Source organism: Heterocephalus glaber, unplaced genomic scaffold, assembly GCF_053883595.1.
Source record: "Heterocephalus glaber isolate CG9 unplaced genomic scaffold, H.glaber_assembly_v1.0 deba00000331, whole genome shotgun sequence".
NCBI classification, from domain to species: Eukaryota; Metazoa; Chordata; class Mammalia; order Rodentia; family Bathyergidae; genus Heterocephalus; species Heterocephalus glaber.
In genome coordinates, this window is record NW_028258142.1 from 35471691 (window position 1) to 35498546 (window position 26856).

The 26856-nt window shown below is 44.2% G+C and overlaps 1 protein-coding gene and 1 non-coding gene across 2 annotated transcripts in view; one reads left to right on the plus strand and one right to left on the minus strand.

Annotated features, from left to right (window-relative positions):
* The first annotated feature begins 10506 nt into the window (after window positions 1–10506).
* The window catches only part of Pstpip2 (proline-serine-threonine phosphatase interacting protein 2), a 118592-nt gene continuing 102242 nt past the window's right edge, over window positions 10507–26856 (plus strand). Inside the window, exon 1 of the mRNA XM_004855082.3 lies at window positions 10507–11278. Coding sequence (XP_004855139.1) covers window positions 11246–11278 — 33 coding nt within the window. The 5' untranslated portion in view covers window positions 10507–11245. The remainder of the gene's footprint in view (window positions 11279–26856) is intronic.
* LOC147830102 (small nucleolar RNA U13) lies at window positions 17710–17810 on the minus strand. Its single transcript, XR_015445038.1, has one exon. It is a non-coding gene; the product is annotated as a small nucleolar RNA U13 (small nucleolar RNA).

Here is a 26856-nt window from a genome sequence, read left to right on the forward strand (position 1 = left end):
TTTCTACTTCTGGCACATAAATACTCAAAAACTTTTTTTTTTGGATGATACTGGGGATTGGGATCAAACCCAAGGTCTCATGTAAGGCAAGTGCTTCACCACTGAGCTATATCCCCATCCCTTGTGTTTTAAGATGGGGTCTTGCTATGCTAATTATGAATAATCCTTTCTATACACGATTTCTTTGGTCTACTCTTTTACTTCACCTATGATGGGGTCCCTCCCCACCCACCTTCAGTACTGAGTACTGTTTACTTTTGTTTTAACCCCAGGCCTTGTATTTGTAGGCCTGTGTTCTACCACCTGGCTACATCCCAGCCCTAACTTGCCTGTATTGGTACCCAATACTTCAGCTACAAACTAGATAAAGGGAAATACTGCTTATCTGACTTTCTGTGAGCTGATGAAAGCTGAAATGGTGTTTATACCTACCTCTCAGCTTTGGTAGGTTCTTTGTATAGAATATTTTAAAAACATTGGTTTTGTTTGTGTTTTTTAAACAGATTTGGTTTTAATGATCTAATGAAAGTGGGACAATATAAGAGCAAATTTCCCCTGAAAATAATCTTTTGAGTCAGGAATCTGAATTTATTTTATTTTATTTTTGGTCCCATAGCCCCAGTTGTACTTTCTGTATTACTATCTATATGAAGTCTGGTGGATTATCTCAGTCCTGGTTTCGTAGCTCTGGAGGAATCCTCTTGACTTGGGCAAATTGGTCCCTATGAGATTGTTTCTGCTTGGCAGGATGACCTCAGCATGGGGTGGTCTGTGAAGCTTTTTCTTTTGCTGTTTTTGAATTATTTTCTACTGCCCATGAGCTGTTTGAATTTGATAAGTCATATGAAGTGTTGAAGCTCTCCTTAAAAAATACTAGAGTTAAGGGACCTAAGTTACCCTAATGCTGTATGTCTTTTGCCCCCTGTAGTTTTTACTGAGCTAGAGCTCAACTCATTCTGTTATAGCAATTGAAACAGGAGAAACGAATTGTGATTTCAGGTGCTTATTTTTTTCTTGATCACTTGGAGACTGATGAGATAGGGATTTGAGTATTCTGACCAGGTAGATTTAAATATTCTGCCTACTGACTCGTGGCAACCAAATGGTTATCAAAGTGTATATGGGTGGTTTTTGTTTTGTTTCTGCTTTGCTTTGTTTCTCCCTTGATGTATCTTACTGGGCAATGGTGGACATTTGAGAAGCAAGACTTGAAATTTGAAGTACAGTAATAAGGCTTTCAGACTTGGGGTAGGGGTTAGGGGTTACTGGGGATTGAACCCAGGGCCTTTGAACTGAGCTACATCTTCAGCCTTTTATTTTTTGAGACAGTCTTGGTAAGTACCTGAATTGCCCAAGGCTGGGATTGAATTTGGGATCATCCTGCTCCTGCTTCCCAAAGTGCTGGGATTACAGGTGTGCACCACCATGCCCAGCCAGACTTAAATTTTAAAAACTTAACTATAAAGTCTTAGCTGTGCTGAAAGTCTCCTTGTGTTGTGTCTCTTAGTGCTCTGTAATTATGATTGCAAGAATATTAAGCATATCCTAACACGTTCCCACAAGCTTGAACCAGAGGTATTTTTATGCATAACTGTCCCATCTGGCAGCTTGTACTACTGGTGGTACAAATAGATCTAGTCACTTTTACTGCTCTTTTTACTAATAAAATTAATAAAAGTTGCCTGATGGCTGGACAGTTACACATGTATCACTGGTGGTTTAAGCCACCCAGCAGCAAGACCCGCGAATTACAGCCCCAAGGTGAACATGTTAAATAGTATTTCACTTTTTTGTTGTTGTTTTAAATGTAGTCAACTTTATTCTCTTTAAACCACAAAATAGAGTCTGGCTGTGCAAACATTAGATAGTGACAGTCTTGCCAAGAGGTCCTAGGTGGAGAGGATGGTGGCAGGAGTTAAGAGGCCAGAACTCCTGAGGGATCTCTTCAGAATGCTAACACCTAGGTTAAAAGACTTGGGGCAAGGGTGGTATTGGAGCCAGCAGTGCCACCACCCCAAGTCTGGGGAGGCACAGTTCCCTAGGAGGACACAGGGCCCAGGCTCAGGACCCTTTGTAGCTGCTGCACTTCGTCACATCTTCAGGGCCCACAGCACCTGATGAGGGCCTTCCCAGAAGCACCATGGCTATCTCCATGCTATGGGCGAGGCTGGAGATGGGTCCAAGGACCTCAGCTCCTCTGCGAAGTCTGGCGACAGGTGTCTGGGCAAGGTACTGGTCTGGAGGCTGAGATCTTCCAAGGGGGTGGACAGTGGAATGGGAACAGGTGATGGAGCCTTAGCTAGATGCTCTCAGGACCCTTGCTTGGTCTGGCCCTCCTGGGACTTGCTGAGTACCATCTGTGCTCTGAGCATGTCCTATTCCAGAAACTTCATCCTAGCTGCCTTCCACAGCACCTGCTTCTTGGCCTCCAGGACCTAGTGCTCTGCAGGGGACAGGGCCTGCTTAGGTGCAGGCCACCCTGGGCTCAGTGTGCCAGGCCTCTCCTGATGGCACTACTCAGTTTTGGCTGTCACCACAGGAGTACCACCCACTGTGGGTGGGGGTGATGCTGAGGTGGGCCCTTCTGCAGTGCTTAGGCAGGCCCAGGGTGGCTCATCCACCTACTGCTCCTCATCCAGGGCAAGGCCCTTGTTGTGCCCTGCAGCTTCCTTCCACAGCATCTGTGCCCTCTTGCTGCAGCCTGCAGGCTTCCTCCATCTTCCACAGGTCATCAGCACCCACTAGAGACACATGTTTTGGTTTGTCACACACTTGGACCCTGGAGTGGGCAAGAGGACCCTCTGAAACACGGTATGGGCTACTGTAGAAATTCATGATAGCGATAGCGAGCTTCCCGTGGTGTCTGGTTTTTCTTTTATGCCATCCACATCTTGTGGGAACTTCTCATGAAGTTCTACATTCCTGACATTGCCCTGAGCTTGTGTAACTGACAGGTCCTGGTCTTTTTTCTAGCCAGCTTTACCAGCCCTATCTCCTATATCATTGGTGCTTGGTACCATGACCTCTGCTTGGCCACATCCTGGTTTCTGGCTTTACCTGGCCTGTAACTACCCCCTGCCAGGTTTGTGCTGGCTCTGGAAGGAAGGGGTCAGATGATGGGAACTAAAATAAAAATGAGAACAGCTGTTGGTGATAGCAAACAGCATATGAATTCCCTGGCTGGCTTTATCATGGTCTAAGCCAGTGGAGGTGTACCTATGGCACATGTGTTTTTTGGGTTTTAGCTTTGGTTTTGGTTTTGAGATGGTCTTGCTATGTAATTCAGGCTTTCCTTGAACTCACTGTGTAGCCCAAGCTGTCCTCAAATTCATGCTGATCCTCCTCCCTCAGCCTCTGGAGTGCTGGGATTATGGGTGTGGGCCACCACTCCTGGATTTGTTTTTCTTTTAAGGCAAAAGATGTTAATGTATTTTGTTTGTTTGTTTGTTTTTCTAAACTAAAACCTCAGTATTCAGGTTTAATTGCAGTGTTGGCACTTTGGGATAAATAAGTGGATTTTGGGTTGCAGTTTGGGCATTCATCATTGGTCTAATCCATTGGATTACACGAGAAAATCCCATCTTTATTTTGAGGAGCTTTGCAATTTTCTTGGGGAAGTAAGGTGTCCCAGAGGAATAGAAACTAGATGAGAAAAACATAAAGATATAAGTAATATATCATTAAAGGCTTATTTAATGTCAATGATGACAAGTCCTAAAATTCAAGAAGTGAGAAGACACTGAGGGCTGGTGCTGCTGTGGAAGTGGTGAAGACCAAAGTGAACAGGAGGAAGGGCAGCCCGGGTAGTCTGCAAGCTTTAGTGAATGTGGGTGGTAAGGACGGAAATTGAACCAAGAGCTCAGGGGCTGGGGCCATAGGATCGGGAAGGCGATGGGAAAGGTAGGCCAGGACCAGCCTGGGAAGCTCAGAGGCCAGGCACAGGCAGTGGAATGTAATTACTTAATTTGGGCAAAAGAAAAACATGAAAAAAGTAGTGATATAAGGATGAAAGATTAAGAAAAATAACCCAGTAATCTGTATGTTGGTTGGATTGAGGGAGGGAAAGAGAAGGGGAAAAAATCTGTTAGAAGTTTTATTTTTTTTTTAGTGGTAGTGCTAGGGATTGAACCCAGGGCTTCACAGATGCTAAGCACACACTATCTGAGTGCCAGATTTTTCAAAGTATAGAAATTAAAGAAATCTGTTGTGTTGATTTTCTTTTCTTTTTTTGAGACAAGGTCTTACTATTTAGGCTAGCCTTGAACTCACTGTGTAGCCCAGGCTGGCCTCAAACTCACAGATCCTCTTGCTTCTGCTTCCCAAGTGCTGGGATTACAGGTATGCACCACGACACCCCATTTTTATTTTTATTTTGAGACAAGGTCTTGCTAAATCTCTAAATTACCTGGGCTGGGCTTGAATTTGAGTTCCTCCTGCCTCACCCTCACAGAGCACTAGGGTTACAGGCATGCACCACCACACCAGGTGACATTTGTTATTTTTTGCCATCCACCATCCCTTTATCCCATTTCAGTGAAAAGATGCTTCATTTCCTCTGGGGAGGTCCTCCCTTTCCTCCATATTCTGTCTGTGTCACTGGTGGGAATTACATCTACTCTAGGAGTGAAGCACGAGTCCTTGGCCAAACTGAAAAGCATGTCCTGGGGAGGTAAGAACATGACCTTTGGGAAGATGCTGGCTAGGTTTGTCTGAAATGCTAAGGAAAAGAGGCTCTCTATCTTCTTTTAGCTGGTGCAGAGCGGCCAGGAGCTGGCACGAGGAACTGGAGAAAGAAAGCAGCACAGGAAAGCCAGGGCCCAAGGATGGAGCAACACACAGGTCTTGGTAACGTGGTTTGAGCCCTGATTCGGCAATGTGTGAAGCCAGTACTAGCCAGGGTCTTTGCACTTAAGTGAACTAATTATTCACTTTTTCGCTGAAGTGGATTTAAATTGGTCTTTGTGTCTTGTAACAGGAAGCATCCTAGCTAGTGCTGAGCCCGACTGGGACAATCTCCTCATGGTAGAGGTGGTGGAATTCTTAAGTGGTGAGGCTGGTTCAGAGCTCTGGGGTCTTTTGGCAGCAGTGTGGGTTCCTGCCCCTCCAGAACTGCTAGAGGAGCTAACACTACGTGAAGGCAGGAAGGAAATACACAGCCAATGTATCTGAGTTATGTGGGTGCCTCCATTCAGACACCAGAGGTGTTATGGGTATGGGGTGAGGTCTGGGAGAGGAAGGAACTCCCAAACCTTCCCGGTGACATGGCTCAAAATAGGGCTCTGAGATTAGGTTACTAAAATAATGTGGAGAGCCAGAGATGTAGCTGAGGGATACAGCCTTACCTAAAGTGTGCAAGGTCCTGGGTTCAAACCCCAGCACTGGGGGAAAATGTGGCTTTTGTGTGCATTCCTCCCTCTCTTTCTCTATCCATCGCTCAGATCCCTACCCTGGGGAAAGCAGGTTGCCTTGTTGGGATCAGCTTTATACCAAGACCCTCACAACGGTGAAGTGAGCCTCAGGCGAGTAACCAGCTAGAAGCTAGCTGCCGCTACAGGATAAGTGTGAAACTGGATTCTCTGGCCCCACTACAGCTTGGAGATGACCACACCCCTGCCAACAGGTTCCCTGTAACCCCAAGGAATGCCTGAGCTCAAAGCACACAACTTAAATCCCTGACCCTCAGAAACTATGCAAGATAATCCATTTTTATTGTTTTAAGCTGCTGAATTTTAAAGTAGTCTGTTTTGCAGAAATAGATAACTAGTATGGGCTGGGTGGGATGATTTCCTACTTTCTGAAGTTAGCTAATGAATGGGGAATGATATTTTATTTTCTTTTTTGAGACAAGGTCTCATCAAGTAGTCCCAGCTGGCCTTGAACTTGCTAAGTTGCCCAGGCTGGCCTCAAACTCTCCATCCTCCTGTGTCAGCCTCCCATGTACTGGGGTTAGAGAACTGTTCTATTATGCCCAGTTTGGAAAGGACTTTTTTTTTTAAGATTTTTTTTTTGGGGGGGTACCAGGTATCAAACCTGGGTCCTCGTGCTTGTGATGCAGGTGGCAGAACCACTGAGCTAAATCCCCAGCCCCGGGAAAGGACTTTTCAACAAAAGAGTAAGGGGAAATAGTCATAGAGAATATCAACAGATAAGATTTCATAAACATGAAAACTGAGCCCAAACAACCTAATTAAATGAAAGCTCATTTAACTGAGTATTTATTGAATATTTATAATGTTCTAGGTAGCACGCTAAGTTATGAAATACAGGGCAAGATATGTTTGCAGCAAAGATGGCAAATTGATTAGGAAAGTAACAAGGCTTTTATAGATAAAAGGCAAAAGATGTGGATAATTCCCTAAAAAGGGCATAGCCTAAAAAAATCATGAAAAACTCTATTAAATAGTGATTAAAACCATAATGAGACAATTTCAATGATCAAATTATCAGGAATTATCCAATGTTTCTGAAAAGCCAGGAGTCTGAGCAGACCTTTACTCTGCTGAATACAGCCTGATAAAATTTTCCTGGAAGACAATTTGACAGTATACCTTAAGAACCTTAAAACTGTTTCTATTCTCTGATCTATAATTCTGCTATGAGAAATTTTAACAAAGATTTATAGAAAAGATACTTATCACAACCATATGGAAATGCTGAGTAAGTATTGGTGTAGCCACTTGATTAGAAATTATGCAAAAATTAAAAGTGATATTGAAGAGTCTTCTTTAGATTTATTTTTGCTTTTAATAAATCTACAGGGTATAAATTCAAAGATCTAAAAATGGATATAGTGAAAAGTAGGTCTCCCTCCATCCTATGTCACTCAGCCCGCAGAGGGAAACATTTAAAATGTGTGTCTAGAGGCTGGTGATTTAGCTCAGTGGCACTGCACCTGCCTCACAAGTGCAACTCACAAGTCCTGAGTTTGATCCCTGGTACTGGGGAAAAAAATGTGTGTCTATTCTTTTCTTCCCACGTAAGTCACAGCTTGTTCTACATCTTGCTTTTTTTTCACTTAGTGACATATCTGGTGAGTGTTGCATACTAATATGCAAAGAGCTTCCTCATTTTAAAAATCATTGTATGGCTATATCACAATATATTGAGCTTGTTCCCCATAAGTGGACATTTGTTTCAAACCTTTTGCCAGAGTGGCCATGCCACTATGAGAAACTATATACATCTTTCACTGTGTACATGTGAGAATATATCTGAAGAATAGTGTCTTAGTTACTTTTCTCATTGCAGAGACAAAATACCTGACACAGGAGGGAAGGTTTATTTCAGCTCACAGTTTGCAGAAGTTTCAGTCCATAGTCAGCTGGCTGCAAGGCAGGGTGATATGGTAGAGGAAAACAGTCCATGGCAAAGCAGGGCAGACAAAAGGCAGCAAGCACCAAGCTACAAGCAGCAACAAGGGAACACAGCAGCCCTCTTTCTGCCCATTATATTCTATCTAGGCTACACACTTTTAGGGCAGGTAGCACTCACACTCAGGGTGGGCCTTCCCATTATTCACACCCAGAACTATGCCAAACCAATTAGTGGTCTAATTTACTAATCACCCTCCCTTGATCCCAGCATCACACACACTAGATCCAGCCACCTCTGAAAACCCCCACCTATGACTATATGAGGCTTTGAGGGGACATCTATATACAAGCCATAACAGGTATGTTGTTTGACATGGAATTGTTAGGTCAAAATATGGATGCATTTTACATTTGGGTGACATGGCTGAATTTCTCTTCACAGAGATTTTCAATTTTTTTATGCAAGTGGGTCTATATGTTTATACAGTGGCCAGCACTGTGCTGTTAAGGTTTCTGTTAGGGAGCCAGGCATGGTGGTACACTCCTGTAATCTCCAGCACTCGGGGGGCTGACACAGGAGGATTGCCATGAGTTCAGGGCCAGCTTGCACTACATAGCAAGACTATCTCAAAAAAAAAGCAAACCTTGGGCCAGGGATGTAGCTCAGTGGTTCTGCCGCCTGCCTCACAAGTGCAAGGACCCGAGTTTGATCCCTGGTACCCCCCAAAAAAAAGCAAACCTCATAACATCTTTTTGTTAGGAAAAATATGTTTAATAACTTTTGCAAATAGTTGAGTTAAAAAAACTCCAAAATTTAGATACACTTAAGTCATGCATTGTGCCAAAATATTTACAGTGGTTATCTTACAAGTTCTGGGAAGTTAATTTCATTATTGCATATTTTCTATGGTGATATTATTTAATTTTGTTAGTAAAATATCCTAAATTGGTTATAGATCCCTAGAGCATAGCATATATTTTTCTTGTCTTATTAACCCAGTGCCTGCCCCAGAGATGAGTTTAATAAATAATTGAGGAATATTTTCTGGCCAGAGGCACAGCCACTTGCAATTTAAAATTTTACCACGTGGTGGTGGAAGAGAGTTAAAATTCAGGAATCTTGCAGATCTGAGGAAATTAAGGTACAGTGTACCATGAAACTTTTTAAGAACGCCTTTTAAAATAATTTACATGAATGAAAAATTAAAACATAGACAATAAGATTCACATCTGAAATATTTGCCCCACGCAATTCGTAATAAGTAAATCTTGGAAACAGCCCAAATGCCCATCAACTGATCAATGAATAAAGTTTTTTTTTTAATACAATGGAGTAATACTTTGCCATAAAGAAGGATAACCTTGAGACATTTATAGCCAAATGGATGCACCCTGAGATCATACTTTTTTTTTGTTGGTACTGGGAATCGAACTCAGGACCTTGTGCTTGCCAGGCAGGTGCAGCACTGCTGAGCTAAATTCCCAGCTCGATACCCTACTTGTAAGTGAAATAAATTGAACACACAGGTTTAAATACCGCATTATTTCTCTGGTGTGAGAAACCAAAAGTGGAAATAGGGACTGAAATGTACAATAGACATTGGGAAATGGGAAGAAAATGTTCAAATGAGAAGGGAAACAAGGGAGGGGGAGGGGGAAACAAAAGGGGCAGGAAAAAAAGAAAATTGAAGCAAAAAATGGAAACAATGCTTTTGTACATAAGGGAGGGGGGTAATGGGGAAAAAAAAGAAGCAAGATGTATCATGTACTGGGACAAATTCCCTATAATGAATGTTATCATTATGTATATCTAAAATGTATCAATGCTTTTCTACAAAAAAAATTTGCTCCAAATACTTAAAACTTTCAGTAAAAATCTTGATAATGTCTTTGGCACTTCAGCTTCTTTTACTGCCCCAAAGTGGTAATTTTCTTCCTTTTTTTTTTTTTTCTTTTTTGCAATATTGGAGATTGAACCTAGATGCCTTCACACTGAGCTACATCTGTACCCCCCCCTTTTTTTTTTCACTTTTCTTTTTTGGTACCGGGAATCGAACCCAGGGCCTTGTGCTTGCCGGGCAGGCGCTGCGCCACTGAGCTAAATCCCCGGCCCTCTCTACCCCTTTTTATTTCCCATGCTAGGCTGCAACTTGCAATCTTCCTGCCTCAGGCTCCCAGAGTGCTGGGATTTCAGGTGTTTGCCACCACATTGGCCTTTAAAAAATTTTTCTTTTGGTGCTGGGACTTAAACTCAGCCTTGTTGTGCTCTACCACTGAGCTACACCTTCCAGCCCCAAGGGCTTGTTAATTTATTATCTGCAGTTTACCCTGTCCTGGAGTTCACCGTGGCTTTTGCTGCCCCCTGCCCGTGGTGCTTCCCCTCTAAACTGGATGCTTTCAGAGAATATGCACCAACAAGTGAACAGCTGTGCATCTCTGGAGTGACTGAGAGCTGGAGGCCACCTCTATATTTTTGTAGGTTTTTTTTTTTTTTTTTTTTGGTACTGGGGATCGAACTCAGGTCCTTGCGCTTGCTCAGCAGGCGGTGAAACCACTGAGCTACATCCCCGGCGCTATATTTTTGTAGTTGTTGATGACTTAGTGGAGTTTCACCACAACAGGACTTGGGGTTGTGTTATGGGGCAGAATGTTTTAGAGGTCCCTCTGGTCACCCCAGCAATTGCCCTTTCTCTGTGCCTAGCTCTAGCTAGAACTTGCTCAACAGAAGTATCTGCCTTCCAAGTCTGGGCTTGTGGTCTGGGTATGAGCCAGTCTTGGTCCCCTTGACTTCTACCCTCCACTCCTTGAGCACCTGCTCCTTGCTGGAGATAAATCTGGCCCAGGAGTGACGGCTGTCTGGCATCTGGGCCTGCCAAGCAGGGCAGACCTCTAACCTTGATCTCCCTGTCCTTTTTTTTTACTTGTCTGTTTATTTTTTGAGACAGGGTCTCACTATGTAGTTCAGGCTGGCCTTGAACTCATTGTGCTCACTCTAGCATAGGCTGGCCTCAAACTCACAGCAGGCCTCCTGCCTCAGCCTCCCCAGTGCTGGGATTACGGGGGTGCACCACCATGCCTGGCCTCCTTGTCCTTTAAATGAACTGTGTCTTGAGCAAGTCATTCAGCCTCTCTAGGCATGAAGCATGGGGCAGTACTTTGACCTCAAAGTCATTACTACCAGGCACAGATCGGTCTGACTTGCCCTGGGGTTACATTTATGAGGTTGGAAGAGTAGTGGGAGAGGAAGGAAGCCTGGGCTCCTCCTATTACTGGGGTGGGACTTCTGAAGGGTCTTGGGTCCTGAGCACTGGAATCGGATGGCTGAGGAGCTGAGCTCATGGAAAACCTGTAAGGACCCCACTAGAGTCCAGGGGAAACAGCAGAGATAACTGCCATGACATTTTAGACTAATACGTGCGGCAAGGCCTGAACCACCCACGGGTGCCTCTCAGTGTCTACACCTCAAGTGTTCCCTGACTTGTCAGTCCAGGCTCCAGGGAGGTTAAACCGGGTCCTCACGACCACCCTCGGGGCAGCCTGGCGCCGGGGCTCCTTCCATCACCCGGAAGACCTGGATTTCTGCGCAGAGATTCGGTCGAGGGGGCCGTGGGCAGAACCTGAGCAGAGCTCGGGAAGGAGACTTGGACCAGTTTTTCCAATCCCCACAGGCTCCCTGAAGGAGGGGGATTTCGGGTTAACGTACTGGAGGTTGCCTGTGGCCGTGGCGCTTTGGGTCCCGGGCCCCCACCCTCACCCGCAATCCCTCCTCCCAGTGCGTGGCGCGTGGGGCAGCGCGGAACACGGGCTCAGCGGGCGGAACCGGGCGTGGTTTAGGAGCGGGGCGGCCACCCTGCGCCACTGTGGAGCTCAGAAGTTGCGCCGGACCGCGGGCTGAGATAGGCCTCCTTCCGCGCCCACCGACCTGCGCCGGCATGACAGGCTCGCTGTTCAAGAGCAACTTCTGGGTGAGTCTGCGGGGCGGCCCCGCCCCGGCTGAGGCCAACGCGGCGAGGGCGCCCCTGTCCGGCCCGGCCCTGCGACCGTGCGCCCGCGGCTCGGCAGGGCCCAGGTAGCTACTCCCGGCGCCGCGCCCTCTCTGCCCCTGCGCGCTCTCCCTTGCTCCGCAAGGCCCGGGGGCCAGTCCCCAGGGCCCGGCCCGGAGCCCCTAGGAGCTCTCCTCCGAGGACCTGCATCGACCTTTCATCTCTCTGATGAAAACTGAGACGCAAAGTGAGGAGCGACCCGTCCGGGAAGGTCACCGGTGACCCCGGAGGCTGAGCCTGAGCAGACCTGGGAAGCTGCGGTGCAGGGTGCGCGCTTCCCCAGGCCGACAGCGGATTTTTCCTAGGAAGGCTGGAACTTTCCTCTGTCTGGCAGCCCTGATTTCTGCGCTCCCTCCCCGGCCCGTGGGTGCCTTAGGGATGCCAATGGCATTTGAGGCCCTTGTAGCTGGTGAGCTCGTCGAAGCCCTCCAGGGCTGGGCGATTTGTAGGCAGCAGGCGTTTCTGTCCCCTTCCTCTCTTCAGCTCCCTTTTCCCATCCTGTCACACCCCATGGACCCTTCAAGGGTCCGTGCCCCTAATTCAGGGGAAAGTCCAAAGGATGCTTCCTTTAAGACAGGAGCAAGACGTTCCACACCCAAAGTTGGCCCATGGCCTCCCAACTCCTTGCTTGGCACGCTCCTTGCCCCCCTTGAACTTCACAGCTGCCTAGTTGGATCCTGTCCCCCGGTGTGGGCTGCTGGGTGGAGAAAGCTGGCTGTGGGACCTCAGGTACAAAGTGTGGACCCTGTTTTGTGAGGTCTTGTTTCCCGGAGTTTTTGAGGTCCTCCTGCGGCATTGCTCATCTGTGCAGTGAAGGGCTGTGGCAGCCGCACGGACAGGGTCAACATCCTCACATCCTGCCCTCACAGGAGGCCTGGGACTTCCTCAGGTACAATACAGGACTTTGGGGTTCCGTGACAGGCACCATGGGAAAAAGCAAGCCAGACTGCCTTTCCCTCCTCAAAGTGTCTACCAGTTTTCAGATCTCAGCACAAATGTCACGGCTTCTGAGAAGCTTTTCTTATGGCACCCAGTCAGCCCTGGTGCACAGCCCAAGTTCTGTTCCTTCATAGCACTTGCCAGTTAACAAATTTGGTGAAGTACTTGTAGCACACAAGTACTTGTGGTCAGGAAATGTGCGCACTCTCAACACCAGCGTCCTTGCACAGGCTGGCACATAGTGGATCCTCACCAAGTGAGTCAAATAGGTCCAAAGGCCAACAGGACTTGTTACTTGGTGAGAGCGTCAGCCTCTGTCCTCACCCGCCTTCCCGGGTGTTCCATGTGCATATCTTTCTGCAGGAGTGCTCAGGGAGGGAGTAGAATAAGGTCTGGGTTGAGAGAGTTTGGGTGGAGGTCTTTTTTTTTTTTTTTTTTGATACTGGGGATCAAACTCAGGACCTTGTGCTTTTGAGGCAGGCAGCAGAACCACTGAGCTAAATCCCTGGCCCTTGGGTGCAGGTCTTGGGGAGAGAACTCTCTGGGTTATAATCCCAGAAGTTATCTGAGATCACAAGTGGCAGTCTGCCAAGGTATCTTCTGTCTCTAATTTCCTGTGACCATTTATGTCAAATAATAAAAGTGATGATCCTTACCATCACTGTCCATAGACTGTCAAGCTTCTCTATAAACACTTCACATGTGTGATTCCTTTAAGCCTCATGAACATATTGTGGGGTAGTTCACTTACTGTACAGATGAGGAAACTGAGCAGTAGGAAGGGTAAACAGCATTCCCAGGACCCTAGAGCTGATCTGAGGTCTGCATGGGACCAGCTGCTCAGCCAGTGCTTCCAGAGGGTCAGGGAGTGAGACTGTCCCAGAATAGCAGTCTGCACAGCCCGTTTGTCATGGGCTGTCATTTGACTCTTTATGTGACTCTGTGATTCTCCTCTACTCCAACCACGAGTGTCACCATCAGCTGAGTGCCCAGTGCCTGCCATGGTGCTTGGCATATGTACACCCAGGAATCAGGCAGATAGGACCTGGTAGGATGAGAAAGTTGGACTGGATAAGGAGGCAAACTTTGGAAACACAAGTGGGCATCTGTCTACTAAATTTATTTTTGCTATACTGGGGATTGAACCCCAGGCCTCCTGAATGTTTGGCAAGTGCTGTAGCTAAGCACTAAGCTATATTCCCAGCCCTTTAAAAATTTTATATTGAGACAAAGTCTTCCAGGCTGGCCTGAAACTTGGGAATCCTCTTGCCTCAGCTTCCTGAGTTGCTGGGATAACAGGTGTGCAACACCACACCCTGCTGGTTTACTAGATTTAAAACAATTTAAAAATTTTTTTACATCTTTGGTTTGCTAGATTTAAGTAAATGTTTATTAAGTACTTTCTGTTTAAGGCGCTCTAATGTAGGTTGTAATCATAGTTATGTGGCTATTTTGAGAGGAGGAAAGCTTTTGACTTTAAACTCTAATGTAGGTTGCAAGCCTAGTTAGGTGGCTATTTTGAGATGAGGAAAGCTTTTGACCTTAAACACCTCACCTCAAGGATATGGAAGAAGAAGGGTCTGGGAGTGGCATTCAGCAGAGGCCAAGGAAACTGGACCAGAGATAGAGGAGTCTGTTCCAGGGTGGAGGTTATGGGGAAGGGAAGGCCATGAAGAGTAAGGGAAAGAAACCACAGAGATAAAAGAGGTCAAAGCCACAGGCTAGGTCAGTCAGTTGAAAGAGAACAGCAGAGGGAAGGAAAGAGGGCTGGAGCAGGCTTTGTAGAAGGGGAACTGGAGAATGAGGTGTGGGCCCCTGAAATAAGGAAGTCAGCAGGAGGAACTGGTTTGGGGAGACAAGAGGAGGAGGAGACAGTAGTGATATTCACATTTAGTCAGGTGTTGCACCTGCAAGGACCAAGGCCAGCAGAGTGTGGAGCTCCTCTCTGCACCAGCCCCCCCCCCCAGCACCCCAGCACCATGTCAGGCTGCTGCGTATGGGGAAGTCTTGGCAGGATGGGCATATTCAGGGGAGAGGAGAGGTGCCAGGCAGCAGGGACTGAAACAGGGACATGTTGATAACTAATGTAAACGTGTGAGTGAATACTCCCTGCCTGCCAGTTGACGTTCTGGATTTGAGGGTCTGATGGAGATGGCTCTGTGATTTTTTTTGTTTTGTTTTGTTTTGTTTTTGGTACCGGGGATCGAACTCGGGTCAAGCTTGTGCGGCAGGTGGCGAAACCATTGAGCTAAATCCCCAGCCCAATGGCTCTGTGATTTGGAGTGGGTATCAGGCAAGAAAACACATGGCACATAAAGAACAGAACAGTTACTAGCTGTCAGCATGGGCTCTGGTGGACTAGCTGTATTAGCTGGGTGACCTCGGGCAGGTTCAAGCCTCCATTTTTCCACTTAAAAAACAGGGATGATACCAGCTTGTACTCCAGAGGACTCTTGTAAGCACTGAACCTGAGTTTAGCACAATGACTGGCATATAATGTTCATTTATAATTATTAGCTATTGTTATCAGCACAGGTGACAATGCAAGGAAATGATGGGGAAGTTACTCAAGGAGAAATAATGAGGAGATAAGAAGTCCAAAGGGAAGGACCCTTAGTGAATAGCTGGGTCTAGGGGGGAGCAAGGGATCAGAGAAAGAGTGGCAGGCAGGAGAGGTTACACTCAGGAAAAAGCAATCACAAGCCCAAGATAGGAACTACCAGGGAAGTTGAGAAGCCCAAGAAATGGTATAATAAATAGTCTTCTTTAAATGCCCCATGAAAACGTTTATTTAAAGGAAACTTCTAGTGGATGTGTTTCACAAGGGAATTCTTAGTATTCTTTAAAACTGGCATCAGCTGCAATGGAGTTTGCCTGACACTATTGCATATCTTGGTATTCCTTTTCTTCCACCCTGCCCTTGGTGTACCTTCTTTGTGGCCAGTTGGCTGGTTATGTATTGCGGCTATGTGTTTTTGGTTGTTGTTGTTTTGTTTTTTAGCCATGCTATGTAATTTATCTTGGTTAACTTTGATAGCCCTTTCTCAGAATAAGAAAATGACCATGGATGTGGTTTCTAGAGGTCCAGGGGACTGGCTGGGCCACAATGCTCTTCAGATGTGGGTGTGCTCAGACCCAAGTATCTTTCTGATATGGGCATGTGCGCGTGACTGTAGAACCTGTTCCGGAAGAGACAGATGAAAGTCATGTCCTCCCACCCCAGGTAGTTTCCAGGCACCTCGTTTGAGTATGATATCCTATCTATCCCTGGATGTCCTTCCTGGTTCCCATGGTTATTGGTCCAGACCACCCTCCTCCTAGGTGTCCCAGCACCCTGCACCTGGGTTGAGCGGGGCCTTTCTCTGCCTGGGGATGTATCTGGGAAGTCTTGGTGTCTTCTGAACTAGCTCATTACCTTGCTGTTGACCCAAGGCTGTCTTTCTACTCCAATCCTTTGACCAGGTTGGAATTTTATCATTCTGGAGTCTTACCAGAGCTAGAACTGGTGAGGCACCTGGCTTGTTCAAGGGTTTTTCTCTATATGGTATTCTAGATCAGCATGGGAGCCTGCCTTTCTTCTCTCCTTCCTTCCTTTCCTCCCTCAGGTCTTCCCTCCCCCTTCTCCCTCCCTTCATTGTCTTCTTCCTTTCTTCTTTAATATAGAGAAGAAGACATGGTATCACTACAGCTACTCCATATTCCATGTGTTATTTTACACAATGTTTAAGCTCTCAGTAATCCCCCCCCCCCGGTACCAGAAATCGAACTCAGGACCTTGCACTTACCAGGCAGGCGTGGTGCCACTGAGCTACATCCCTGGCTGTCGCTAATTCTTTTAATACACCCTCTTGGACTTCACCCCTAGAAACACCACAAGGGCTATGATGTCTTGTTTTGCCTAGTGGCAAAAAGCAAAGTGAGATCACTGGCAGTTACCTCTCTCCAATTTTTTCTTCCCAGACCAGCCAGAGGAAGCTGTCGTAAAAGTTATTGTTCAGTCTTTATCTTGTTTTGTCTGAAAAATTTAATAAGCAAGGTATGTCTTTTAAGAAAAATTTTAAAGTTTCTCACTGACGTACTTAATACAAATTCTGGGCAAGTAGAAAGGCACAGAGGGTTTTGGGCTGGTAAGATTAACACATTTTTTTTTTTGGTACTGGAGATCGAACTCGGGTCCTTGTGCTTGCGAGGAAGGCAGCAGAACCACTGAGCTAAATCCCCGGCCTAACACATTATTTTTTAAATCATAGTAATACAAGCACATGCTTTAAAAATGCAAATATTTCCAAAAGGCTTCCATCCAACCTCATGTTTTTTCTCAATTGCAATATGCAGGAACTCTCAGCTCTTTCTTCTGGTAATTACTACCACTTCATAAAATATGATTATACTGTTCTGTCTTTATAGAATAGTTTTAAACATTATCTACTGACTTACTGCTATAATAGAGGATTTAGCTCTTTTATATTACCATCTCTACTTTCCTATATAATTATACCTCTAGTTTTAACTTTTTATTAGAAAATATTCCAAGCTTACAGAAATCTCAGAGATTTCATATATATCTTTTACTCTTTAATGTTAAATTCTGTTTGCTGTTGTAATTTCCCTCTCTAGCAAGATGTATATTTTTACCTGAACCATTGAAAATAAATATCACTCTTTTGAAATCACTAATCACCATGTTATCATGGCATATAAAGATTGTTTACTTCAAAGCTAAATAATATACCATGATTACATCTCTATTACTGGTCTTTCTAATTGCCTGGTTTTTCCCCTTTTAATTTGTTTGAGCATCACCTTCTCATTCTTTCTCTCTCTTTTGTAAATACTCGAGCGTATAAGGTGTTTTAGAAAAATCCTTTCCACCCACGTCCTCTGGTGGAGACCCTCTTCCCAGGGCCCTCAGTCCCCCTTTCCACCTGGACTGGTTATTTTCCAAGCCTGTTGCTTTGCTACCATTACAGCTCAGCTTCTCTTCCATGCTCCCTTGAGTTGAAGCTGCTGTTTTTCAGTTCTCATGTTACCTAGAGAGCCTTTTTTTTTTGGTACTGGGGCTTGAACTCTGGTCCTTGTGCCTGCGGAGCAGGCGACAAAACCACTGAGCTAAATCCCTGGCTCTTCTAGAGAGCTCTTCAAAGCATAAATCAGGTCGTTTTTCCCCTGCTTAAATTCCTCCAGTGGCTTCACTCGGAGTCCAGAAGTCTGTCCATGGCCTCAGTGGCCCTGCCTGAGCCAGGCTTCACGGCCTTTCTGAACCTACTGTCATCACTGGGACTGCCATGTCCCTAGGGCAATCATCATTAATGAATTACTCTTTACAGCTACATGATTAGTTTGCCCTTGCTACCTGTCCCTATGGCATACTGTGTGCTTCCCCAAATACAGTTTATCCATGATGTTCTGTTTTTTCTTGGATGGGTAATGTGCTAATGTCCTAATAAGGCTTGAGGGAGGCGTATGTCACACCATGGCATGAACACACATACATCACGCTTAGGAGTTGAAGAATCCAAACATGATATTCTAACTACTTCCTCAATGTCTGCTCCCATCAGACTGTAAACTCCCTGAGGTGTAGCTGGCCCACTCAACACTGTATGTCCTGTGTCTAGCATGGTGCTGCCATGTAGAAGACACTCAGCAAATATCAGAATGCGGACATGAACAGATGAAGGAACACACATGGCAGTGAGCAGAGATCCCTCATCCCAGTAAATGCTCTGCCCTTGCACTCTCTGTAGTGGGAAGTGTGCTTCTTGCTGTTCCAGGAGGTTTGGCTGGTTGTCCTGTGCTCAGGACAATGAGAACAGTGCAGGGTGGGCTTGGGCTTGACTAGAAACCCTGTACCAAGAAGGGCATAGCACCTACAGTACATGAACACATTTACACACATGTAGGGTCAACCCCTGCTGTAGCAACTGGCTGATAAGAAGAACTGTTTCCCCATTTGCCATGTAACATCACGCAGGTCAAAGTCAGCTGAGCAAATATCTAGGAACACCTGAACACCAGCCTTATGTTAGCTGGTAAGGGGCCACAGAGTGCCCATTTTACCTTCAAGATACTATTTTTAGACTGGGAGGGAAACTCAGCAGTGGAGCACTTACCCAGTATGCTGAAGACCTTGGATTTGATCCCTAGAACTATAAAACAACAACAATGTGATTAACAAAGGAGATTATTTTCTACTAAAGGAGATGAGTTTCTCACATGAAACTTTAAAATAATAGTTTTTAAGCATGTCATAAAATTAGCGAAGTTAAGTGCCAGGTATGGTGGTGCTTGCCTGTAATCCCAGCACTTGGGAGGCTGGGGCAGGAGGAGGATTGCTGTGAGTTCAAGGCCAGCCTGGGCTACCTCGTGAGACCCTATCTTAAAAAACCAAAAAAAAGAAAAAAAGAAAAAAAAGAGTAATACCAGTAGTAACTTGGCATTTTTCTCAATATTTTCATCCCTGTGTAGTTGTAATCATAGTGTATGTATTATTTTGTATTTCAGTGTTTCAATGAAAATATCACAACTTTATTTTACATATGCTATCTCCTTTTCCTACCAGCTATTTAAAAACATAAGCAATACAACTTCTCTTCCTGTTTGGCATGCGTGTTTTCTATAATAAGCAATGTCGTAATGCACATTATTCATGAAGTTTTGATGGACTCTTTAAGTGTCTTTCTGGAAACATGTGACAGACTTATCCGTGCCCAGCTGTGTTGCTGTGTTTCTCCAATCTCTCCCTTTCCACAGTGATAATTTCATGCCTTTTCCACTTGAACTCCACTTCCTTCCCACATTCTCACTGGGTTTGGTGATCTTGCCTCTACTTCATTAAGAAGCCGCACACCAGCTCGTGAAACTCACTTCCCTTCTGTATAAATAGGATCAGGCTTGGCCCGAGTAACAGGAGACCTCAAACAACAGTGGCCGCCCTAATGACGATGTATTCTCCTCTCATGCACAGCTCCCTGGCCTCTGATTCCAGGACTGGTGTGACCACTCCTGTTGTCAGGGCCCACACTCCTGTCTGGTTACTCCTGCAACACCTGGCCCGAGGCCCGGCATGTGATAGAGTCAGAGTGATACTTGTGGAGACTGCAGGACATTTTAAACTTTGGATAGAGAGAAACAAACAGATTATCAAAAGGATGGGCATAGTCTCAGTGTCCCAATAATATCTACAGATATCTGCTGTAATATTTTTTCTTCCCATTTGATAAGTAAAAATTGGTACTTTATTCACTTTCACTTGTGTTTTTTTTTTAATCACTGTGGAGAGTGAATATTTGTTTATAATTGTATTTCCTTGTTACAAAGGGTTTTTGTTTCTTTCCTTATGATTCACTATAAATTTATAAATGATTTTAAAATGGCAAAGTTATTCTGTTATTTACTATATGTGTTTGAATACATGTACACATAGACACACATCATGTATGTATATATATATATGTGTGTATATATATATATATATATATATATACTTTTTTTTTTTTTTTTAAGGGGGTGGTATTATGTATTGGACCCAGCACCTCATGCATGCTAGGCAAGTGCTCTGTCACTAGCTACATCACTAACTCTGTAAAAAAATTAAAAAAAATTTTTTTTGAGGCAGGATCTTAAGTTGCCTAGGCTGGCCTCAAACTTGTGAGCCTTCTGTCTGCCTTAGTCTCCCATGTGCCACCATGCCTGGCTTGGGTATATAGTCTTATATATAAATATATGTGTATATACTGTATGAGCAGATATATGTATAATTCACATGTCCTAGCAGCCATCATGGCCTTGGGGCACTGAAGGGCAGTTCTTGGGCTTGAAAACTTTGGTGTTAGATATTCATGGATTTGAATCCCAGCTCCATTCCTTGGAAGCTGAGGGTTGTGTCCTTGTTCAAATGACTTAACCTTCTTGAACTTTGTATCATTGTCTGTAAAATGATGATTTTTTGGATGGTTTTACTTGAATGTATTTTGAAACACTTTTTACATAGTCCACTTTATTGTATTTATGTAATCTTTTGTGGTTTTATTTATTATACCTTCATCAAGTTTTAAAAACTCCTTCCCACTCTAAAAGCTTGGTAAGTATTCAATTTCTTTTTCTTCAAGATTTTCTGTGGTCAGAATTTTACTCCATATTTAATTGCATTTTGGGTACAAGTGCTCATGTATTCTGAAGTTTGCAGAAGTCAGCCTGCAAAGTCGGGAAAGAATTGATGCCTGACCTCAGGGGCCCACACATTGTAAAGAGGCACAGATGGGTGACACTAAAGGAAGCAACTCTATTCCCCCTCAGCTAAAGAAACTGGTTTAGCAGGGACAAATTAAGGCATAGCTCTGGTGGTGTGGGGTTATATGGGGCACCATGTATAGAATTTAAACGGTACTGGGCATGTAACAAAGTGGGAAAATCTGCTTTTCCAAAATTACTTTCAGGGAGGGTATGACATATGGAGCTAGAGATTTTTTTTTTTTTCAGTACTGGCAGTTGATTGAACCGACAGCTTTTATACTGAAGTACATTCCCAGCCCTGCCTTTAAAAAATTTTGAGGACTGGGGATGTAGCTTAGTGGCACCACGCCTGCCTTGCAAGCACAAGGTCCTGAGTTCGATCCCTGCTACCAAAAAAAAAAAAATCTTGAGACAGGGGAGACAGGGTCTTGCTAAGTCACTAAGTTGCCCAGGCTGGGCCCAAATTTGAAGTCTTCCTGCCTCAGCTTTCCAGAGTGCTTGGATTACAGGTGTGTGCTAGAGGGAATATTTGAATAAACTGCTTAGGGGAGGGGGACTCAGATCCCTATCCTAGCTGAAGGTCATGCCCTTTGAAGGGAAAGATCCCAATGAACCTTTGGGCCCGGTTTTGCTGAGTGATTGATGTGAGCCAAAATGCCAGAGAAAATAACTGCCAAGGCCTTTCCTTTCTCCCCTGGCCCCCCAGTGCTCAGTCTCTGTTCTGATTTGACACTAAGAGGTTCTCCTTTTTTGTTTTGTTTTGTTTTATGGGATAGGGTCTCACTATGTAGTTCAGGCCTGCCCTGAACTTGAGTCAGTCCTCCTGCCTCAGCCTCCCAAGTGCTGAGATTACAGGTATGTGCCAACACCCTTGGCTCTCAGTTTCACTTTCTGAGATTTTAGTTACCTATGATCAAATACAGTCTGAAAATATTAAATGTATAATTCCAGAAATAAACAATTCTTAAGTGCGGTGGAATCTTGAGCCATCCTGTTCTGTTTCTCTTGAGCCATCCTGTTCTGTTTCACTTGGCCTGGGAATCACCCCTCATCCGTGTACCCACACTGTACACTACTCTCCCACTGGCCGCTTAATAGCTGTTTGGGTTATCAGATTCACTGTCCACCGTGCTTGTGTTCAGCTGACCGTCACTTTACTTACTATTGGCCCTGCAGCACAAGGTAGCAATGCTGACATCTCAGATGTCCCAAAGAGAGGTCAAGTTTAACTTAACTGAAAAGAGCAAAGGTACAATAAAATATTTTGAGAGAGAAATAAATCATAGTCATATAATTTTTATTATAGCATATGGTTAATTCTTCTATTTTATTATTACTAATTGTTAATCTCTTGCCTAATTTATAAATTAAATTTTATCATAAGTAGGTATATATAGAAAAAAAAGTATATATAGGGTTTAGTACTGTGGTATCCTCAGTTTCAAGCACCTACCGGAGGTCTTTCAACCTATCTCCAGAAGATAAGGGGTTCCACTGTACAATTTAAAGAATAGCTGTTGGAAATGACACATTCTTAAGTGGCTGCAGATGATGAAAACCCTCTTCATCCCAGGAGATCCAGATCCTGCCCAATGGGACCTGAATTAGGGGCTCAAATACTTGATGCCTGAGGAATAAACAGCATTTAACCCAGACTTCGGTTAGCACTTGTGCAGTGGGCCAGGCCTGGGCATCATGAACCAGACCTGTAGGCAGTGTGTCCCAAGCTCAGGCTCCCTCATCCACCTGTCCTATATTAGTGCCACCTGCTCAAATAGAGTTCCCATCTGATTCCCGCACATAGGAGTGGTTGACCTGGTCTCTGACCAGCCACAGCCCAGGCCCACCATCTTGGCTGGCTGGCCTCTCCTGGCTGACACAGGTGGGCCTTGCCCTTCTCTGGGCAGCACAGGTGGGCATCTGTGGATGAAGGACCTTCATACTCCCTTTAGGTGTCCTCAGCTCTAAGTCAGAGGGAGCCGATGAGCTGCAGATTTCAGGTACTGCCTGTGAGCATCTGGCCTCTCCCTGCAAAAACTACAGTGAAGAGTCCTGGGGCCAAAGAGCTCAGCAAACCAAAATCTGTCTGCTCTCAGAGGATGGGGAAGTGAGTCCTGGGAGCAGGGTTTCAGATGAGATTGGGAGCTGGGGAAGACTGGGGCTCAGAGAAAGTGAGTGAGAGAAGACTGCAGCCATTCAGGAGGGAATTGTGATGATCCAGAGAGAAGAGGAAGTGGGGAGGAGAGGCCAAGGGCAGCCACATCCCTCCCAGGCCTGACTAAGTGTCGCTTGAGGTCACACACTCTTCTATTTAGAGATGTGAGTGACTTGCCCAAAGCCACCCAGCTAACCACTCTGGGCTTGAGCTCCCTGTCATGCAGTGAGGATAATGAGATCTATAAGTCCAACTCCAGGACTATAATGTGCCCCAAATGATAAAGTGGTCCTTGTGTCAAGGGGGTGACTTTGGGGGTGATGCATTAGTATGTCAACAGTGTAGTGTATTCACAGTTAACTTTAAAAATTGGGATAGTGAATGAAACTTTGAGTGGAATCATTTTTAAATCTTAAAGAATTGTTAGAACAAGTGAAATTTAGTTCCTAATCTCTAAAAATTATTATTTAAAACAGATGTTAAGAAAAATATTTATAATACTATAAAGGTATTTTTTAAAAGATACTTAAATTAAGATTTAAAACAAGGACCAAGCCAGGCGTGGTGCACATGCCTTTAATCTCAGCACTCAGGAGGCTGAAGCAGGAGGATTGCTGTGAGTTTGAGGCCAGCCTGATCTACATAGTGAGTTCAAGGTCAGCCTGAACTACATAGCTAGACTCTGTCTCAAAAAAAAAAAAAAAATTGCTAGGGCCGGGGATTTAGCACAGTGTGGTTCTGCTGCCTGCCTTGCAAGCTCAAGGACCTGAGTTCGATCCCTGGAACCAAAACAAAAACAAAAACAAAAACAAAATTGGTAAATATTTTGTAAAATAAAAACTCATTTTTGTTTAAAAAATCATAAAAACATAATCATATGATAACATAGGAAAATATCTGGGGATTGTATACAAATATTAACCATTGTTTTCTCTGAGATTTTAGACAATTTGAAAGACGTATTTTTCTTTTTATCTGTACTTTAAAATTTTCAAAAATAAAATAAGTATATCTATATCTATCTATCTATATACTTTTTTTGGTGCTGGGAATCAAACCTGGGGTACATGCTAGGCCAGTGCTGTACTGCTGAGGTATGTCCCCAGTCTCAAGTATAACTTTTTTTTTTCTTTTTAAGAGTAGGAAAAATTTATTGAGAGAAAGAAACCTTCTGTCTAAGAGAGACAGAAGGGGGTCAAGTATAACTTTTATAAAGAATTAAAAGTTTTTTCCCCTGAATGATTAAAGAAGAACAACCACACTTGTTCAGATCATTGAATCAAGGTGCTAAACCCAGATGGTGGAGAATCAGCCTGTAAGCAGAGGTCTGGCCACTGCCCATGCCAAGGCCAGCTTGTCAAGTACTGTATGTGAGCCCAGAATACAGTAGTTTATAAATCAGAATAAATTTTTTAAAATCCTCATGATGAAAAAGTACCAAAATTTAAAGGGAAGATAGAATACAGCCCTGTGTTCGGATTCCCCAGTCAGGATTTTTTACCCCTGCTGCACAGAGGAGGAAGAGTGGTTGGCACGTGATTGGCACCCCCAGAAGCTGCACTAGTGAACAGGTGCACCTGAGCATCTGCCAGACACCTACTGAAGAGAAGGATGTAAAGGTGCTGGCTTTTCCCTCAGATCAGGAGCTTGTTTGTCTGCTTTCTCCACATTTTCTCTCATCCTTTTTTTAAAGATGATCTTCCCAATTCACAAATGGGAATAAAAATGAATTGTAAAAATGTCAAATGTTTGACCTTACTAATAATAATAATAAAAAAAATTCAAATTAACAGTACCGGGGGCTGAGGATGTAGCTCTGTGGCTGAGTGCTTGCCTAGCATGTGTGAGGCCCTGGGTTCCTTCCCCAGTACCAAGAAAAAACAAACAAACAGTACTAATGTTACATTTTTCCCCTGTAAATATTTCAAGTGAAAAAAATATGTAGTAAGTGCCAGTGCCTTGTGGTGGGAAGACAGCAGTTAGATGTGTCCAACTCTCAGCCTGCTGCTGCATGTGGTCCTGGACCGCTAGTAGTGTGGCTCCCCCTTTGAACATTATTATCTGATTTTTAGTGAATGGATTGCACAGTGCTTGAGTGCAGACTAGTCTGCATAGTTGACAACAGAATGCTCTGTGGGGGAGGGCATGGTGCAGTGCTAACTCCACCCCCTGCACCTCACACAGTCAAACTGGCACCCACACGTATCAGAGATGACACGCACTTTTTGCACTTGGTGAGTAAAACACAGAAATTACCATAATAGTATCTTAACCTACCTATATACTTATGTACATTAACTGTATTATATATTTTATATGCAGCCCAAGACAGTTCCTCTTTACTCATTGTGGCCTGGGCAAGCCAAAAGGTTGGGCACCCATGAGTTAGTTAGTCATTGCCGGTAGCAGGATAAACTGTTGGAGTTGTTTCAGAAAAGATTAGCCTGTAAGCATTATCAGCCTTAACAGTCCTAAATGTTGGCAATGCAGTTCCTTTTCCAGTCAGTCTGTGTAAGGCTCCTTTTCATCACTATGACAAAATACCTGAGAAAATCAACTTAAAGGAGACATTTTGGCTCATGGTTTCAGCAGTTTCAGTCCATGGTTGGCTGACTCCATTGCTGCAGGGCAGGGCATGATGGTGGAAGGTGTGACCAAAGAAAGCTGTTCACTTCATTGCAGACAAGGAATGGGATGTGGGGAGAGGGAAAGAGAGGAAGAAGAAGAAGAGGAGAGAAGAAAGAGGAGAGGTAAGGTGAAAATTTCTGCTTTTAATGAGTGTTTACTGAGTAGTACCTTTGTACTACATTACCAGGTTTTGGGAGCTTATATCCCAACATGTGGGACTCACAGTAGCCAAATATACCATACAGTTAAAGGTGATTGCAGTGCATAGAATATGAGTTTCCTATTGATGCTATAAAAAATTAGCCAAACAAATATAGGGATCTTGGTAATTACAGTAAAGGAAATAAAGGATGTATGAGGTTCCTGTTGCTGCTGTAACAAATGAGCACAGATTTAGTGGCTTAAGATGACACAGATTTCTTATAGTTCTGTTTTTTGTTTTGTTTTTGTGCTGGAATTTGAACCCAGGGCCTCATATATGATAAGTATGTGCTCTACCACTGAGCTACACTCCCGGCCCACCTTATAGTTCTAGATATCAGAAGTCTCTCTGGGCTAAAGTCAGGGTGTCTGCAGGACTGCATTCCTTGGATGGGGCTTTGGGGCAGAGTTTAGGGAAGAATCATTTCTTGTTTTTCTAGCTTCTAGATTCTGCCAGCATTTTTTGGCTTTTGAAGCCTATTTCATCTTCAGAACTAGTGTTCATATTGCTCTACTTCTCTGGCCCTTAAGGACCCTTGTGATTACATTGGGTCCACCTAGATTATCCAGGATAACCTTCCCATGTTCAAGTCCTTAATTTAATTACACTTGCAAAATCCCTTTTGCCGTGTAAAGTAACATATTCACCTATTTGAGGTATTATCTTGGAGGGGGTCATTATCTGTTTGCCACATTACTGGTCTGTATGGGGAACAGAGTGGTCATGGAGGCTTCTCTGAGGAGGTGGCAGGTGAGCTCAGATGTGAAGGAGGAAGGGGAGCCAGCTTTATGAGTGGCTGGGGAAGGAGGGGGGAGCAAGGCTGGAAAGGACCTCGTGTGTTTGAGGAAGAGAGATGGTGTGGCTTCAACAAGAAGCAAGCTAAACTACGAAAATCAGTTTGACAAAAGCTCAGTTGCTGAAATGATCAGGTCACTAAAAACTTGTTGCAAGTAATTACCTAGAAGAATAAAGCATGCTGTTACCTCATTTCCAAATTTAAAAAATATTAACAGGTGGGCCAGGTATTTAGCTCAGTGGTGCCACTGCCTGCCCTGCAAGTGCAAGGACCTGAGTTGTTCGATCCCTGGTACTAATATATATATATAAACAGGTTTTATTATTTAGAGTAATTTTAGTTTTACAGAAAATTGAACAAAAGTACAGATTTCCCATGTTTTACTCCCTCCTACTTCCCCTATTATTATTTTTTATGGATTTTTTAATTGAGTGTAGTTGACAAAATCACATAAATTTAAGGAATACATCATGATGTTTTGAGATACATGTATGTTGAGAAATGATTACTATAATCAAGCTAATTAACATATTCACCACCTCACA